This window comes from Bombus vosnesenskii, unplaced genomic scaffold (assembly GCF_011952255.1).
Source record: "Bombus vosnesenskii isolate JDL3184/JDL3185 unplaced genomic scaffold, Bvos_JDL3184-5_v1.1 scf7180000013266, whole genome shotgun sequence".
NCBI lineage: Eukaryota > Metazoa > Arthropoda > Insecta > Hymenoptera > Apidae > Bombus > Bombus vosnesenskii.
Window position 1 is genome coordinate 2,920,776 of NW_022882926.1, and position 19,682 is coordinate 2,940,457.

Sequence of the window (19,682 nt, forward strand, 5' to 3'; positions counted from 1 at the left end):
TGAATATCGGTGGTGTGGAACTTTTCTCTAAAAACAAGACCGGTTCCGCGAAAGAATCGACCGACTGAATGACAGTACGTAGGAGAACTGTAACCCGCGGATATTTCCGCAACTCGTAAACTTGTTCTCTCCAAACCTAATATTCGAAATGGATAGCAGCGACGAAAGTACCTAACCAATCAAATTCCACATATCGGAGGGATTCAGTCTTGATGCTCGTTCAGTTTATACCTCGATGAAAGGCGGCATTTGGCTTTGCAAAGAGCAGCGGTAACCGGTATACACCGCCGAGAGTCGAAAAATCACTGGTCACGTTTTTTCTGCTCGCCGGCAGCTTGAATATTCAACGAAATGTCCATCGCGCCCTTTGGCTTCGGCTCCACCCTCCAGTTCTAGCGCATGTTCTTAATCATGTTCCTCGTTGCATTGGTTTTTTACAGCTCGTATCGGCCTCTACTTCGATCGATCTGCTACACGATCTACCAACAACGCACGATCGATGTGTCTAAACCGACCAGCCCAGTGGTTTCAATTCGCTCTCATAATTCTCCGTGATTCTTTTTTTCGCGCACGGTAGTCGCAACAGGTTGCGCGATATCGCCGATTTTTCCACGCCCCGTGAAATTATAGCTCGGTGAGTCCCGGCCTAGCGATCCTTTCAACGTTGGAAGCTGAAACGATGCGCAGCACTGCTTCGTGATATGTTGTTAAGGGCTTGTTAATTACAAAAGTGGCCGAACAGGATCAGCGGACGGGTAGTAGCGAGGTAATGGCGGTGGGGATTCAACCGTGTTAGGTGTTCTGATAAAGAGAAAGAGCTATTTTCCATCCAGAGTAACCCAACGTCAGCCGCAAATACTTAATACTCCGATAAGGGAAGTAATTGAACCGAGTAAATACGTTTCTAAGCATCCGACTAAAGATACACGACTCGATCACTCCAGGTCAAATTTATACGCGGCATTTGCAATTCATATTTTAGTAGTTGTGTCTCCGTGTCGCACGCGTATGCTAAGTGTCTCTGACGTTACTTTCGCGTGGAGGTCTCTCTTACTTTGTAGTTGGACTGAGGTGTTTCGACGAATGAATTTAATCGGAAACCTGTTTCTCGAGTCTGGCAAAAATTTTTTAGGCTTACTTCTATTAAAGTAAAGGAATGCACGGCATTAAAGATTAGATTGAATTCCTTTAACCCTCTACGTACAACAACGCTATGTTACTTGAAAGTTACGCATTTTTCAGAAATTATTTCGTTTCATCTTTGTATTGCCGCTTTATCGTCAAGCAGTTTAATCGTAACAGTGATTCTTAAATCTTCCATAAAACCAAGAGAAAAATTGTAACCAGTGGAACAGCAGAATCTCGATTATTCATGCTCTACATAGCATGACACACCTCTTAATACGAGAGAAGATTATTTTCTTCAATTTCTGTTCTTGCGTCTGGACTTTTTCCTACAAGAAAGCATCCATGAATTTTCCATTAATCGGTGTTCTGATAATCAAGATTCTATCGTGATCTTTTTCCCATGCACGAAGAAGAATCCTGTTATAGAAGGCTGATAATTTGTTTCAAGCATTGAATCTCCATGTTACCACATTTAAATCGTTCTGTACTTTATTCTACGCGATTAAATTCTCACAAGACAAATATCCAAGCAAATACTGAAACTTTCTCAGCCAATCTCGCGTACACACTGTTGGATTACCCAGACACTGTTTTCTTGGTCCGAGCGTGGCATTTATTAACGCGTAATGAGAATTCCGGAGGGCATTAAGTAAAACCGCAACGCAAGGGTGTGCGAGATCGTTTCGCGTCTTCCATAATTCGCGTAATCGCGTTTGCCGTGCCGTGACACATATTCGCGTTACTCATAACATCGTGGCAGCTTTGCGTCATATCTGTTGCGCATCGGTGGAATTGCCGGCCGATTCTCGCGCCTTGATTACACGCAGATTACGCGCAATCATAGACAGCGATAGCTCTACTACCCGACACGGTTACATATCAATGTGAATTGCATTCCGCGCGGCTGAAATCTCGCCGACCGACATCGAGTCCCTGGCATTTCGGCCGATCTATCGATTTCTTCCATGTTCGTTCTATTAAATTGTTCTCCTGATCTTTCAGCTGATAGCTGCGGGTAAAAATTTCGAAACAATCCACCTACATACTGTTACGCTTGTTACACGTTGCTTTTGTCCGCTGTAATATAGAAAATTTATTTTGACGCTTGTACAGGCAACCAAAATGTCCACGGTTGATAGGCAACTGGGTACCTCGTGCGTTCTATTAAATAGATTTATTTTACATATTCCTGAAATTGTTAGTTACTCTTCTTATAACCAAGTACAGTTTTTAATAATTTTATTTCAAAATATTTATTCATGCACGCTGTTCTCGATTATAAATATGTTATAAAGATGTTTTCTTTCCTGATGTTGAGGCAATCGAAATTTCATTTCTTAAAAAAGCAGTAAGAACGAGTGGAGAAACTGTCACAACTGCCTAAAACTGTATTTCAGTCGTCCAACAAATGTGCAAATATATTTGAAGGTTCGATACTAAAAATCTTGTGCTGAAATTTGTATTTTGAAGACGCGAATCAACGCAGTCTTGAACGTGGAAAATGTAAAAGTATCCAGCATAAAAAATTGCTAAGGAAATTTATATCCGCAATTAATCATTGGAACTTAACCCGATTGCCTGCACGAAGGTTAACTCTATCTACGTTAATTCAATGTTGATATATCATTGCCAATTCATCGATACTAAACCGTGGCTAACTCGAAAAGAAAACTTCCTAGGAGTCCGTTTAATTTAATTACGAGGATCGATCGAGAACATACAAGTTTCTGCTTTATGTAAATGTTCAGGGTGGCGTACGCGAACTAAATTTTCCGGTCAGTGCTATTTCTTCGACCGAATCGAACGGCGATGGTCGTGGATACTAAGATCCCAAAATACGAAGTAGTATAAGGTCAGAGGAACTTTACATATTAACGAAGATAAATTTACCGTGAAAATGTTCAGAATGTCTCTTTCAATTGCCTATTATTGTTCGTATCGTTGAACTCGGGTATTACGGTGAGAAATCAATTATGTCATTGAGAAGCGGTGTCTCTCTTACTTCTATTCATTTCCCATTCGCCTTTGTAATGAGAACGATCAAAGACTCCGGAACGAGGAACGCCGTCCGTACGGTCTTTCACCAAACTATCTGATTTCTATTACAATGAGGCGGCCATTACTTATTCCGTTGATGTAACGGTAACGAAACGTGATGACAGTGTAAACAGACGTGACTCGATTAGCATAAGGTATTGTTTCGTAGTGAAATTTTCTCTTTCTTCTCGAAAACCGGAAGTTTGCGTACGTTTACGGCTTTGTTCGACCGCGGCGAGAGCAAATATTCAATGATTGTCATTTAAGAGGTGCGTTTAAAATATGAATTCGTTGAACGAAACGCCGTCGATCGCAGGGAAACGGGACTGCAAGAATAACACAGAAAATAAGAAGGTGTTAAAAACATAAAAATAGAGCATTTTATTGTTTTCAGTCACAGGTTTTTATTCTAATGTTATCTTTCACGTCGTCGAGAGTAGTTTGCAAGTGGACAGAAAAGAAGAATAAAACACAGAGGAGTCGCTTGCGAGGAAAGCCGAAGGAGATTGTTTCACGTTTGTACATCGTGTTTGAATTATTTATAGCGGATTTTGCTTTAGTTTTCTTGCGTGACGCGCACCTTTTTGAATCCGACCGTCGCAGGCTTTCAGTGAAAAACATCGACCTTTCTTCTACGGGATTTAATATACCTCGCTCTTGGAGCCTACTCGAATGACGTTCGAGTACGGATAACATCTATAAAGGAATAAAAGAAAAAAAAAAAATAAAACAAAGGCGGACCGTCGAATTCAAACAGAGACCTCGCGTGGCACGCGATTTTCTTCGATTCGAACGACGTACGCAAGAAACCACGCGACGCCTCCCGTTCAACGTTTCCGGACGAAATAAATAAGATATGTATAGAGTTTGCACGCATTAATACTTTACAAAAGATAGAGGATACAAAAAAGAAATCGCCCACGCGTCAGCGTTTATCGCCGTAACGCGCAAAGCTGTCTCGTAGCTGGGAATGAAGTTTGCCGGTCTAAGTACAATTAAATACACATTGGATTAACGCTACGATTAGAGGAGGAAGTGGTATCACTGTGTCAGCTCGGCGAGGTGAACGTGCCCTGGTTGGAAACTCGAACGACACAGAGCGACTCGAAACTCGTCGATCGCCGATTTACGATCGCTTGCGCGAGATTTTATTCGAGGATTTTCGACTTGAAATCGTTTTCGAATCGTTCACGATCGACAATTTACGGGCACGAAATGATTACACGTCGATGATTTATTTCTTTTTCTCGCGATCGTTCGAATCATCCATTCGATCCCACGAATCGAAGTTGAAGCGTATCGTTCGACAACGACCGAGATATATTCCACAGATTCTCGCATTTCGATTATCCTTCGTACGATATGACGCGCGCAGGCTCTTAGCAAAGGTAAATCCACATGGCACGCCGTGAGCATAGCTCCATGTGCCGCGGTGTGTATCCCGGAGAATACACACGCTGACGGTACGCGAGAGTATCTCTCGTCCGACGAGATCTTTCACGCACTGTTAACCCTAAATTAACCGTGAGCTTGATCAATCGGGGAACAGTCTTGGTAGACGCAGAAGACGGGAACGTATTTACAACGACTTTAGGCTATCTAGCAAACTCACTGACTTCGCTGCAATGTACAGACACTGGGACGCTAAGTCTCGTATATCCCCGTAATCACGAGGGAAGCACCTTAAATATTATAATCACACACTCTCTCTCTTTCCCTCTTCCTCTTCCTCCTTTTCTTTTTTCTTATTCTCCGTTTCTTCACCATTTTCTTTTCTCTCTATTTACAACAGCACACACTCTCCGATCCCTCATCGACGCACTTCGTTCCTTTTCTTCGTTTATAATTACGTTTCTCATTCTTTTTTTTAAACATTTATACAGATAGACATTCACGAAGTATTTACACTCTATACGCACATCCTATATGCCACTGTATTGCACCGTAGGTAAACGCACTGTGGCGAAGTCGCGCACCGATATATCTCAACTTCCTTCTCCCTTTTCTTCGCTCGCGTCCCGTTTGAATTCGTGGCGACGCCCACTCCCACAGTCCACCGGAAGAATAACGCATACGAACGCGGCTATCCACGCATATACACATTCACACGAACGCACGAACACTAGAGAACGAAACCACAGAGAGCTCATATGTGCACGGAGACGGTACGCGATCCGTTCGATGTCCTGTTGTTGTGCTGCCGTCGGACCGGCGGCGGCTGCCTCGTCCTCTGCGTGGTCCTCTGATTGTTCGGTACGTCCGGCAACGCGAACCGAAGTTTCTCCCAGAATAGCTTGTCGCCCCACTGCAAGTACGTGTTCGTCTTCAGGTATAGCCTAATGTCTGGGTCGAGATCTCGCTGATGAACATCGCCCACTAGCACCAAGATCAGTCGGCGTCTTCGATCACGCAACACCTGATGGTGCGCCGATTTGAAATCGAACCGACACCACTCGGACTTGATGAAGTTTTCGGATAGGACCATTATGGTTCTTCTCGAGGATTCCACCGCTTGGACTATGGTGTCTGCTATGAAGCTTCCGACAGGAAAGTCCCGGTAGTGCAGACACAATTTATAGGAAGGATTCCCCATCTCTAAGACAGGCGCCAATTCCTCGGCAACAAACGCCTCGTCTTTAGAACTGTAACTGACGAAAGCATCGAACAGTTTGTCCCGATCGTCCCGATCCACTTCGTGGTTTCGATAGAATATCCTCACACCGAATCTCGAGTGGAACCATACGCGAAGTTCTTGACGGAACACGAATCCCAACATACAGAGGAGGACTACCAATAGAGAGCCAACTAACGTAGCAACCAAAAGTGGAAGATAGTCCTGTAGCACTTGTTTCTCGATGATGGTCTTGGTATAGTTGCGGTGCACGTCGTTGTCGATGCTACTAGCCCCCGTACACACGCTATCGTTGCTTCTCTCGCGATCGTTGTTCGCCACGGAGAACCCGAACTCGTTGTCCGCGAACACCTCGTTACCGAACGCCTCGAACTCCGTCACGTTGTACACGCAGCGCAACGCGGACGCGTCCGTCACGCGAACGTTCGGCTCGCGGATCCACTCGCGGTAACTTTGAAGATAGTCACACTCACAGGACCATGGATTTCCAGACAAACTGATTTCGATAGAACCAGGTAACGTCCACACGGCTAGAGTCGTCAGCCGATTGCTCTCCAATCGAAGAATGCGTAACGATCGAAGAGAAGAGAAGGTGTCGTTGCCTATCGATACGATTCGATTGCGATGCAAGTAGAGAAGTTTCAGATCGTCCAGTCCTTCGAACTCGTGTCCTTTCAGCTCTCGAATCTTGTTGTCCTGCAGGTGAAGGTCCTCCAAGTCTCTGAGACCGTTGAACGATCGATTTTGCACAATCTCGATGTTGGAGGAATTGAGAAACAGCACTTTGAGCTTTTTACGACCGATAAAAGCGTGACTGGACACCCCGCGCAGGTCGTTCCCGTCCAAATAGAGCCGCGTCGCGTCCATCGGTATCTGTTCGGGCAACTTGCTCACGTGCCCGCCATTCGAACAGTCCACTACGTTAGCAGACCACGATTGATCGTGGTAACACGTGCAGTTCAAAGGGCACGTCATCTCGCAGTCGCAGGCGTCGAAGTCGCAACAGTGGCACAGGGCGAAGCAATGGGTGTCGTATTTGCAGAGAAACTGCGAGTGAGATGCCTCGACCAAAGGTACGAACGCGTGCTCTCGATCGTACAGAAGTTTGCAGTAAATACTCTCCAGATCCATGACTCGCGGTTGCACTCGAGTCTGGTTCTGTCTGTTGACGCGTTGCAACCACTCCATGGTACAGTCGCACAGGTACTGGTTGTCGCCGATGTAAAATTCTGGCAGCGGTTTTTCCGGTGGCACGGCGCTGATGCGCAACGCGTACGGCTCCAAGTTACGTATCTGGTTTCCTTTTAACTCGACCGTCGTCAGGTTGGGCTTCTTGAAAAACGAATAACTCTGCACCTTGGAGATCTGGTTGTCGTTGAGGTAGAGCCTCTCCACGCTCATTGGTATCGCGTTTCCGGTGATCTCGGTGAGCTTGTTCTCGCTCGCGTCGAAGATGCTCAGCTGTAACTGGCTCTCGATCTCGAAGTAGTTGCCCAGCTCTCGTATCTCGTTCGAGTGGATGTCGAGCCATTGCAATCCGGTTGGTATCATCGCGTAGTCGAACCATCTGAGTTTATTGTCGCTGACGTTGAGCCAAACGAGATTCGGCAGATTAGTGAAAAGGCCGGCGATGTCCGTCAGTTGATTACCGTCCAAACGGATCGCTTGGAGGTTGAGATTCTCGTCGAAAGTGCCGGGTTCGATGTACTGTATACGATTCATCGCGAGATTTAATATCTTGAGCTCCTTGATACGATCGAAAACACCTTTGGTAAGATTCCCAATATGATTTTCGGTTAATCGAAGCCCGTAAAGCTGGGCCACGTGGTCGAACGTGCCGGTCGGTATCTCCGAAATGAGATTCTCGCCGAGGTCGAGGGTTCGCAGAAGGGGAGTGGCTTTCAACGCGTCCGGAACGGACTTAAGCTGGTTACGGTTCAGGTGAAACTCTTGCAGGGACGAGGCGTTTCTCAGGGAGCTGGGGTGGATCGTGTGCAGCCTGTTGTTGTCCAAGGAAAGCAGATTCAGCACGTAAAGACCACTGAGCGTGGTCGCGTCGATAACAGTTAGCAAATTATAGCTGAGCAACAGGGTGTGAAGATTATAGAGCGCGGAGAACGTGTTCTCCGGTAGAGTTTCCAGGAGATTCTCCTGTAACCGGAGAATCTGTAAGCTGTACAGGTCGCGAAACACGGTCGGATCTAGTCGAGCGATACGATTGTTAGATAGATCGAGCACCACTAAACGTACTAAACCACTGAAAGTAGCTGCGTTCACCCACTCTGCGGTCAACTCGTTATGAGAAAGATCGAGCACCAACAACTGCGTCAGTTCACTGAACAAACCGGGCGGTAACACGTTCAACGTGTTGTTCCTCAAGTGAATCTCCTGGATGTTCCTCGCGTCGCTGAAGAGTTCGGGTGGCAAGCTAGCGAGCCGATTGTCCGCGAGCCTCAAGATGGCTAACGAGGAGAAGCCTTCGAACGCGCGGTCCGCCATGAAACTGATGGCGTTGCATCGGAGGTCGAGACTGTGCAGCCGCGTTAAACCGGAGAACGCGGCGGTCGGCAGTGATTCGATGCTGTTGTTACTTAAATCCAATTCCTTCAAGTTCGACAAACACCTGGATGCTCCGTTGAACCGAAAACTCGTCACCTCGCGCAATCGATTTCTCGTCAAGTTTAAAATTTCCAAATTGACCAGGGGACACAGCGCACCCTCCGGTATACTCCACATGTTATTCTCGCCGAGATCCAATTTCTCCAATTGCCTCAACTCGTCCGTGAACGCTCCGGCCGACACGTCCAGTGCCATCGCTGACCAGTCGGTGTTGTGCGTCCTCACGGTCAAATTACGCAACTCCTTCAACCCTTTGAACGCGTCGTCCGACAGGTTACCGATCTTGCAATACTCGATTACCAGCTCGCGCAGCTCGACCAACGGCCTGAAGCTGCCGGCGCTCAGCGAGCTCTGGTAGAACAACGCGTCGCTGCATTCCAGCCGCAGACGGACCGTATGTTGTGGTTGTATCACGCTGAAGTTGGTGTTCTCCAGCTCGCTGTTGATCGTTCTCAGGCGACAGACCAACGAGACGTCATCCTCGGTGTCACCGGTCGCGACCCACTTGCACTCATCCGGCGCTTTGTACCGGAGCGCTTTGCTGAGAGACGCGCCGAGGACACCGAATATCGTGCCCAGTAATATGGCGAAGAACGCAGGACTGCCCCGCATCTTTCCGCCCGTTCTCTTAATCTTCCATCAAATCTCTCTCGAGAGAAAAAGCGAGAGAGCTCACAGAGAGTGTCCCCACGGCGACCTCCTCTATCTGTCGCGAAACCGGCCGCGATCCATTTAAGTCACGGATCCACCGATCTCTACCTCACATCACCCATGTCACTCCTGGTGTTTCGCCTTTCTTCTGGGACCTCGCATAATAAAGGACGCTGCAAGACTTGCCGCGTTTACCTTCCGCGAGCTAAGATTTCTCCTAGATATTTATATTTTTACGTTCGCCTTACGGTGTACGATAAGCTTTATAATCCTGGAGATTTCATCCTAGAGTACCACGAGAGGCGTATTTATCCTGAATCGTTGGTTGATGTCGGTACACTGTGCGAAACGTGACGCGCGTGGGTTCACCGACCTCCCGAGATTATCGATACTATATACTCGTCGAACCAGAGGATAAAAATCGTTGAGCGACGAACGAAAAGTCACGGATGTTTGATACACGGTGTATACGGCTCCGGTAAGACCCACGGTTCTCCGAGGACTGGTTGGCAAGTTGTAAGGCCCGAAGTGGCACCGCTACCCTTGCCCCTCCGCCTACCCTTGCCTGTTTCTCTTCGCCTCCCTTCCCCTCTCAGCTGTCCTTCCTTCCCCCACCTTTACACCTTCTCTCCTCGTCGTCGTCGTCGTCGTCCGTAGCCGGGGCCCGACGTTCTGGCAAGCCTATAAAAACAAGACAGGTACACTCTCTGGGCCCTTACAGTGGCTCCTCAGCATCTGCAGCCTCCATCCACCACGTCCACTTCGTTTCCTCGTCCCACTCTGTGGGATTCTGTTAGCTCGAACCTCGTTCCACGCGCGTTTCGTATTCTCCTCGTTCCCCTCTTCGTCCCGGTGTTCCCCATGGCTCCTGCCTCCTTCTCTCGCTCTTCCTTTCGTCTTTTTCTCTCTATCGTTGTGCCGGCCGTATTGCCGAGTTCGATTCGTCCGTGAAACCTTGCCTCACCGTCATCTGTTCTCACATCGTTTCTACGATTCTGTCACGACGAATGAAACCTCGAAAAAGAATGTTTGCTCAATGCCTTTGTGCGAATCCCGTTCCCATTCGCATTCCAGTTGTCGCGAGTCCACACGGCTAGTATTTTGCAACTAGTCTCCCTTTTCCCTCTTCTCCTTTTCTCTTTTGCGCCAGCTTTCGCGCGCGCCTCTTTCTCTACCTGTCGATTTATAATCTACGCGAGTGGCTGCTGTCTGTGTATCGAATGTGTGTTACACGCTGGGATACATTGTTCTTTCGTCCGGATCACGCAGGATTTTCGCGCAATTGAAAATTCCCTGCCTGTCCAGTATAAGTGAGAGTTAGTCGTGGATACTAATCTCGAGAAGAAGCTACGCGTGAATTGCAGACGCGCGCGCGTATTTTTATTAGTATCCCTCGAAGCGTGGGGGAACTTCGTCCCAGGGGATCTCGTAAAATCTTCGATGATCGTTCAAGTAACGAGAAATAATGGAACTATAGAGAAAAGAACACCGTCCACGTGGTATATAAGAAAAGAAGGATGAAGAAAAGAAAAACAAAGAGACAAAAAGATGTGGAAGGGTTGAGAAGCGTGTGTTACGTTGAATGGGGTGCGTGTGGCTCTTTTGGTAAAAGTAACAAGTGAAATACTTTCCTTTCATGGGGCGTTTTCCGCTTCGTCATTATTAGCTTTATGGTCTGTTTGGGATTCGCGCATTCCCGGGTCCCCATTGAGTGTAAAACGATCGGCCGCATTGTGTCAGGAATCGTGTGTTAGGGACACGTCAAGTGGTTGCCCACAGAGGAAGAGAACGAGAGAGCGAGAGAGAGAAAGAGTGGGAGAAGTGCGCCTCCTTTCAGAAAACAGTGCTCGGTAGCTTCCATCTCCCGTCGTTGAAAAGTGATTTGTTACCTTTACCTGGGCCAAAGTAGGGGCCCAGCATTGGCAGGCTTCCCTCTCGAATACGTCGTTGTTCCACCGGTTGATTTACTCATCGAAATTCAAATAAGAGGATACATCATTTTCATTGGCCCAATAAAAGTATCATTAGTAAAATGAATGCTGGCTGTCCGCTCTCGATTCGTTCCAGTTCCAGCCTACAATGTATCCTTTGCTTCGTTTTATTTCGAACCTCTGGGAAAGGGTTTATCGAAGCTCTTGCAAAAGCTTCGTCAAGTACGACATCAAGTACTTTCAGGTATTCCACGGGGGAAAACGAGAGTCGAACAGGACTCGTAATTGCGGGGTGGCTACAACGAAATAACGGATAGTGCTCACTGTCATTAATAGCAGCGGGGGAAAATAAATCGTACTGTGGAAGTGAATCTCGCAGTCGGTATATTTTATCGTCCGGTTTCATTGATCCTTATTACAAGATCTTTACCAAGGCCGCGGGCTTAAATCGGTATAATATTTCACCTTTCCGCAGCGGTCGTCTCTCCTGCCGCGGTAATATCGTCGATGGCCTGCGTTTTAGTCATCGGGTATCCGGTGTTTCGCGAATTAACCGCGTATCACACGTCTCGCCGGCGAAAGTGTGACGAATATTTTGGCGCCTCTCTTTTTCTCCCCGTCGTGTCGCCTCTCATTTACACGGAAGCCCCGGTGTTTTTCTAGGAAAAAGTCGCACCTTTCCGCGTAGACGACAGTCTGCGTCTACCTGCGACGTAGAGGACGAAGGCCGTGCGAATAACAAAAGCAAAAGAAAAGATAGTCAAATCATCGTTCTAAAATTCCTGAAGGGAAAAGAATGTGGCTCTCTCAAGTGCGCTTAATTGCACCGTAAAATCAAATAATCGCCTTCCCAACTGCGGATGTTACACGGTACGAAAGAGATGTTCGCAAAAATTACAGTCCGGGTGCCGATAATTCTTTGGAATCGTTTAGGGTAGTGGGCATTGCGCAATCCTTCGCGAGTCGGAGCCACGAAAAGAATGGATTCCCATGATTTCTCCGGGAACCGGCGATCCAACGCCACTTTTTTCCTCCCGGCTGTCGGGTTTGATTAGCGAAGCGATGTGAATGAGCCTTAAGAAGGAGGATGCCCCGATGGCTGCGCCGCTGAAAGGTGGCTAGCTGGCGGCTGGGATCGGCGAAAGCGGTCAGTGATCGCTGGGGCCTCATGCTCGTCTCCCACTCTCTTTTCCCCTCTCTGACTGCCCTTCCCTCATCCCTTCCTTTCGTCCCTTCGTTCCCCTCTATCCGAGGTCCCTGCATTCCCCTCCTACCTTCGGCTCGAACGCCCCACCAGCCCGCCCCTGGGCCTAGTCTCCTTTCAACGGTGCAGGTGACGGGGCATTCTTTTAAATCTAATCAACTACCGAACCTCGGTCCGATGTATACAGGGTGTTACCGAACTGGCCGGCCTGACAGCATCCTTAAAAATAGGATACCGGTCGAGTCCTGACAAGGTGTCCACTTATCGAGCCGGCCAAGGTGGCCGCGTGTAATTCATGGGTTCAGAGGGAAGAGAAGAGGCAGCACTCTCCTGCTTCTGTCGTTTCTTCTCTCGTTCTCCCTCGTGACTTCTCCTTTGGACCATCTCTTTCCCTTCTGATAAAAAACGAGGCGCGAAGGCTCGTTCGATTCCTCTCCTCCCTGTTCGATTTTCAACGTGTTTAAGGGCAGCCGAGTTTCAGTTACGAAATCCTCTCTGGCATACAGGAAATCGACGGCCGTGATCGATCGTGCCTTTTCTGAGAGGTTAAACGGTCGACGAAATAAAACGCTTCTCCACCGATCTCTTCAACGAGACTTCATCGCGATGCGGTTTCACCGAACGTTTTACAAGCTTTCTTTGACCGCCTGGGGTGAAACGCGATCGCTCCTTAGAGAGGAAATTGCAATACGTTCAAGGAAACTGCGTGTTTCTTGCGACCACGTGCGACGCGAGAGAACGCGTGTCCCACGAGACCACCCTGTATATCAGAGTTACGATACGGGTAACACGAGGCACACGCGATGACTGAGAAAGAATGACTTATAGATATATATTCGTGGAAGGTAAGGGCCCTTCTAAACGAGTCGTGCAATTAACCTCAAAATCGTTCACGAATCGATGTTGTGCCTCGAAATTTCTCCTTTTTTCCGAGGTACGAACCAGGCTGACTGTCTCGCTGCTCATTAGCCAGCGACAAGAAAATCGATCAAACGCGTCTGGATTGTGGCGCACAATGCTACACGAAACTACCGGATTCCGATCGTCCCTTCACCAGTTTGATAAAGACTGATGCCCACCGATAATTCACCTGGCCTTCTCGAACTGCGTAATTTATTAATCCGGAATGCAACTACGACAGTCAGGACCGAACACTCTCCGAGATAACCGTACAGAAGGAGACATTGAAAAATACGGAACTTTCACGGTGATTCGACGAGAAATACGTCCCGTCTTATATTGGACGTTGGCGTCGTTCGAGAATCAAGTTGTCCGGCTTGATCAACCGACCCTATCGGCGACGCTTTTAATGAACGTATCCCGGCTCGATCGGTTACCCAATTCGCATAGAAACCGCTTAAGCTCTACGCCGTCGTTTTGTCAATGTAATCATTGGCCGAAGGTTAGTACCAGTCTAATGCGCGTTGACCACACGCAGGCGAACGTGTTTCGCGTATACGGAGAATCATCGTCTGACGAGGACACTTCTATCGACGTGTCTCCATTGGTATCGAAGGACACATTGCATACCTTCGATCAGTCTCGCGGTATGTTGGATACATTGGTATTTGGTCGACGTTTATGGTTAGATCCGATGGGAAGTGACAGGAAAAAATATGGTTGACATGCTCCACGATGATACGGTGGAGCCTGATTGCTTGGCTCGGTTACAAGATTTTCTAGGTAAATTTAAACGGTCGTTTCTTCGTAAATTTTCTGCGCAAGTTTGAAAGATGTTTGCACGAGGAGTGTGATTAGACGTCTCGGGCGAAATGACTTCGCAAATGGAGCCACTTTGATGGTGGTCTCTGCTCGGAGACTGATGGCGCAGAAACGAAAAAGTTAATTATGCCGTTCGCTAGTTCCTTTCGATGAAAGTCAATGAGCGATTTACGTAACTTGAATGAAAATTCAGGCTTTCTCACGTATCGTATACAGTCGCCCGGCAAAGTGTTGGAACATTTGTAGGCATTTTTTATGGATACGTTACATGCGTTGCATGCAGCATTTTGAAATTTCGCTAACAGCGCCATTTATTTCCCGAGAATTGAATATTAATCATGTACTTATGTAATGAGATTAAGACGTTAATAACGTGTATCGTTAATCGGTTTGACTTTTGAAAGAATCAAATAACTTGTAATTTTCATATGCATCTTCAGATTTGTTTCAAAAGTTCCCAGTATAATCACGATAGTCGTGTTTCGTTGCATTATTAATTAATTTTCACGACGTTTTATATAACACACATAAAGTTTTCCATAGCAAGTGCTGAAATACTTTTACGAGCCACTGTACGTAATCATCTCGCGTGTTTCACGTAAACGACAGAGTCTCGCTGGCATCCTGCAATTAAACCGCGACTCTAGCCGTGAATTATCGCAACCCGAACGTTTCAAAATCCCGCGAAACGCTGCTCGTGATCCCGAGCTGAGAGCAGGTATCGCGGATGTGGTCGCAGAACCGGGATGCTCGTCGTGTCGACTGCACTTTCACTCCTTCGTAGAGAACTTTTCTTCTGCGGTCCTGTGTGGAACAGAGCGACGTTGTTTATTGTTCCGAAGCCTGACACGAAATCACGAATCCCGAGGCAATGCCCACGACGATCACCTGCTAGACTCTCGTCCTACATTCTTATCGTTCGCGGTACTCGGCTCTCTATCTCTCGCGTCGACTTTTTACCAGTCACTTTATTGCCTTCTCCGCGGGTAACAATGGGTCGTAACGATAGCTGCTGCGGCATATTCCGTGGAATAATTTTAATTTAGACCGCGTGAGAAAGAACGGAAGGTGATGGAGAGTGCACGCGTTGCGAATGCTTCTAGCGCAAACCGGTAGTTTCGAAACGAAAAAAAAAAAAAAAAGAAAACGGAAAGGATATACCGGAAAGTGGAAAAAGGAGATAGAAAACTAGTGCAAGATGAAGTTGCGCGGAGTGTCTACTTATCATTAGGTTTGATAAAGAGAGCAGGGCGGAAAGAGACGAATAGCTTTCGTAAATGGCTGACGCAGTGGTGCATCGTGTATTCCATTACAAAGCACGTTGACTCAATTAGCTTACGTCCTTCATCGGTTCATTTATTGTGGTACTAAGCTGTTTTAATGCACCGCTGTCTCTCGTTTCAGCGTCCTTGGAGGTGCCTCGCGCGAATTACGTTCGCGATTTACACGGCAAACAGTTCATAAAGGAAGTCGCCCCGAACCGACCCATAAACCCTCAATTTCGCTTCAACTGCGCATTTCTTTCTGACGTTTCGATTCGACAAATAAAATGTTAAAACTCTTAATCGATTTACTTGATGAGTATTCTCGAGATTGGAGGATGCAGTTAAGGGCATATCCTTAACCGATAATTATTTTTTATCGCTATTAACATTATGGCATTTAAATAATCTTTTAATTGTACAAATGTCTTGTTATTTATCTGTAACTGGACAATCAGCTGTTCGTTAATTCGGTTTCCTACAATGTTTTTGGCAATAACATTTTTCAGCTCCGATGGCCTTTCAGTTCTTACAATTATTCTAATACATTTTGCCATCTTTCGACGCTTGTAACTTGGAACGCGTTCCGCTAAATAAACGAAGATTGCATCGTTTCCCTCGTCAACTATATATATGCAACATATATTCTTTCTCCATATATAACATGACATATATGTATATATATATTTCATATACAAATCCGACGAAACGAAATCATCGATTAACCGGATTCCTGATGTTTAGCATCGACTGATGCTTCCTCTTTCGAGCATACATTCGGTTATCCCTGAAAAAGCGATACGCAGTAAGATAAGGAGGCAACGGCGTCGATGAAATCAAATCGCGAACGATGCTCCGCGGTCCGATCAGGGCTGAAAGTATGCTGTTCGCGTGGTAACGGTACCGGACAAATAAATATAAATTCCCACCGATGAAACGGACAAGCGATCCCGTATTCCGAGCATTTAAATATAATCCCGGTATTCGTAATAGCCGCGAGTGAGTGTAACATACTACTCACGAGACCACGAAACGTTCTACATCGTTTTCCCCGCCTTTCGATCGGTCACTCGTCATCCTCGTCGTTACTGTAAAGTTTATCATCGCTGCGGTTTGTGGGGATAATCGACGCGTATCGGTAATCGCCGTGGAAAATTTATCGCCGACAGAGGCGCGATCCCGAGAAGTCGTTTTCCGATGTAACCGGCGTGCTCGACGAGCGGAGCGCGAGCGAGACGATTCGACGAAGAAGAAAGGCGACGAGAAGGTAGAGATTTCAGAGGAGAAAGAAGACAGAGTGGAAGAGTTAACTCGCCGGGATTAGAAGCACGATTCTCCGGCGAGAGAGAAATCGAAGTTGATGGTACGGTTTGAAGCAAGACAAGATGAACGCGCGATCGAGAGGAAGGGATGAACAGGTAGAAGAAAGATCGAGACCGATACAGGTTATAGAATGGAAAAGGATAGAGTCACACACGCGCGAGGCATCTCGGCAGAGAAGTGGGACGGGGAGACTGGACGATCGTCTATAATCGAGTTGACCGTGAAATTTTCATTACACCTTTTCTGAGTTATGCATATAAATAAGGAAGGGAGCGGGTCGGTGCGCCGGGAGCGAAGAACGTGGCAATGCCTTTGTTAGCGGAAGGTTAATGGTAAGAGACCCCCGGCTATCTTACCACGCTGACAGCAGTCTCGTTAACGATTACGATAACTCCACGGCCTCCTCCGAGGATGCGTTGTTGGCTACGAGCGATCAGCCAGGCCAACGCCAAGGTAGTCCAGAATTCACCGACTGGTCTGGCCCGTTGTCGAACGTATGACGTGCCGAGAAAAGTGTCTGCAGCTTCGTGTGTTCCTTCTTCGTGCGTTCTTCGTCCCGTAGCGGCTCTTGGTTGCCAGCAGAATTTCGCGCAACCGATTCCTCTCGAATCGATCGGTTGCTCGAGTCGAAGCGAGGTTACCGTGGCCGCAGAAAACTTTCCTTCGTTCGGCTAACGAGCGTTTTAGCTTCGCCAAGTTTGCCGGGGTGGTCGTTTGTAACGAGTCGAAATTCCACAGGAAATGGACAACCGCGATCGTGGACTGTTGAAGGTTATACGACGTTCAAGGATTCTTCTCGACGAACGTGAAACGTGTCCACCATCGATGATTATTGTAAAAATCAACGATTTGATTTGTATTCTATAGACTCCTCGTGGATATTTCAGGATGGACCGACTGTTGTTCAGTTATGTACAGTCATGCTTCCAGCGTGACTCACGAGCCATCGTGAAAAGCTGCGGTCGCTGCATAAGTTTCATGCCGCAACATCGTAATTACTCTTAATAGCGTCTAGTTCCTCCGATAACTCGTCGAAGATTGTTCTACCTATTAAGAGGTTAGTTCTTTTCCCGGTCTGCCTTCCTTCTCTCCTGGCTAGTTTGTTTTTCTCTTTACTATTCGAATTTCCTGCCGTAATAATTCAACCCGTGGATCGTTTAATAGCGCGTGAAACTTTGACATCTTGACTGCTTTTAATAAGCACGTTCAACCAGCGAGGAAACGAGCGACTGTTAACTCGTCCCGCTGGAAAATAATGTTCAGCCACCAGTTGAAAAGCTCGCATGGCGAACGATGCATTCCCGTTTTTCCTCTTCGGTTAGCAGAAGAAGTTGGATCAGACTACAAAACTGTTTGAAGGAGTGGATGGAGATCCACGAATACGCTGTTAGTTTGCCTTCGTGAGAAAATCTCGAACGTTATTCGATTGCATGCAATCATTCTTTTAACCGTTAATTTTCCTCGAGGATCAAAGTAAACACGATGAAACGATATCTGGCAGTTAGAAGTCTTTGGGGATTGTGCTCTTTTGACGTGGCGCTCGTTAAATACGTTGGGTCTAGCATTATCTGTTTTATCGAGCAATCTTAGCCTTTAAGCGTGAAGCAGCTTGTTTCAACCGTCTAATTGTTCACGGTACTTTCAAGCCTAATGTTCCACGCTTCAATCTAGTTTTTTGCGTGCTCTTACCGTCCATTCATTTTCCATAGTTAATTACAAGCGTTTACTATTCTTAATCGAGTGTTCACTTGGAAATTCCAATTTTCTTGCAAATTTCCTAAATTTATTCTACGAAGGAAGAAGGTTGCAACAAGTTACTATTAACGTAACGCAGGTATCCCGTTCTTCGTCAAGCTCGCTTGGAAATTCTCGTTTTCATAAAATTTCAACATTGAATTTATTTAAGTTATTCCACGAAGGAAGAAAGAGTTAAAAGAAGTTACGCGGAATGTATCGAAGGGAGGAAAGTAGCTGGATGCAAATGATCGAAAATTCTAAAGAGGGTTTCTCTTGGATGCGGATGCATTCTCACGTTCTCGCGAATCTAGCGAACCTTCGAAAAAGCATCGGGGAGCAGGCCAAGACAGCCGAAGGTAATCTCGGGTTCAAAGACTCGTCGGTGGGCGAGAGACGTATCCCACCGGCGGCCACCCGAAAATTAACGACCTCGCGAACCGGCTAAGACTCGGTAAACGAAAACTGGCCAATTTTTTTCAGCCCGTTCGTTAAAGGCTCGTCCACACTCCGCGATACGTATTGCGAACTTCGAACGTAGACAAGACGCGTGCGTGACCGCGAACCACGCTCTTTGGAGCAGAACAGAGGCGAATTTCGTTGCGCTCTTTCGTGATTTTACGAGCTTTATCTCTGTGCTCTGTTCTTCTCTTCGTTATTCGCGCTGACAAAAATTTATTTATTAATTAGACTATTTTGCAAATTATAGTTTTCTAAAAATCGTTTATGGCTTTTGTATAGTTTGGAGACCACAGTTCAGAGATGAATAAATTTTTGTAAAATTTCTCTATAGCGTCTAATAAATTCCTCTGTATCGTAAGACTTTATTCATGTGTTTGGAATGGATCTTTGCGAAATTTTGTCCAGAATATCGTAATCTTTAGTTCACGTTGCACATTCAAGCGGATACCATGTACACAACTTGCAAATACGTTCGTGTCGACTCGAATCTACATCTTATACTGTGAACATGTTAACCTGATGTTAAACACTATTCTTAACAACGAATGAGCTCCGTAAGAATCTTCCACGATTAAATACATAATATTCCTCCATTCGCGGCACGGTTCACCAGCCGACATACAAGATCCCTTAATTACTTCGATACAAGCAGAACGTAGCAGAAAACTGGAATATCTCCCGACGTGTGTATTTTTTCCTTTTTTTTCGGGGAGAAGGAAACGGCGCACGCGAAAGCGAGCGAACGAACGCGTAGAAGGCAGAACCGCTCGCGTAATTATCCCCGGCGAGGAGAAACAGGGGAACAGACGGCGGCGGACAGCATGATTAATAAATTTATAGTTTTATTTCGCCACGCCGCTCACGGCCTCGGCCGATCAGATACGCGGCGAGATATCGTTACGCGCTATTGTGCTGCTAGATTAATTCGCGGCAATAAATTCTTCATACAGCCGGCTCGGTTAAGTGATACAAATGAG

The 19,682-nt window shown here is 46.6% G+C and overlaps 2 protein-coding genes across 2 annotated transcripts in view; one reads left to right on the top strand and one right to left on the bottom strand.

Annotated features, from left to right (window-relative positions):
* Positions 1-19,682, top strand: part of LOC117243561 (lysine-specific histone demethylase 1A) — a 99,235-nt gene that overhangs the window by 38,644 nt on the left and 40,909 nt on the right. The window lies entirely within an intron of this gene.
* Positions 3,513-9,655, bottom strand: LOC117243559 (toll-like receptor Tollo). Its single transcript, XM_033511160.1, has one exon. It carries the CDS (start codon positions 9,026-9,028, stop codon positions 5,312-5,314), a length of 3,717 nt encoding a protein of 1,238 aa, XP_033367051.1. The 5' UTR covers positions 9,029-9,655; the 3' UTR covers positions 3,513-5,311.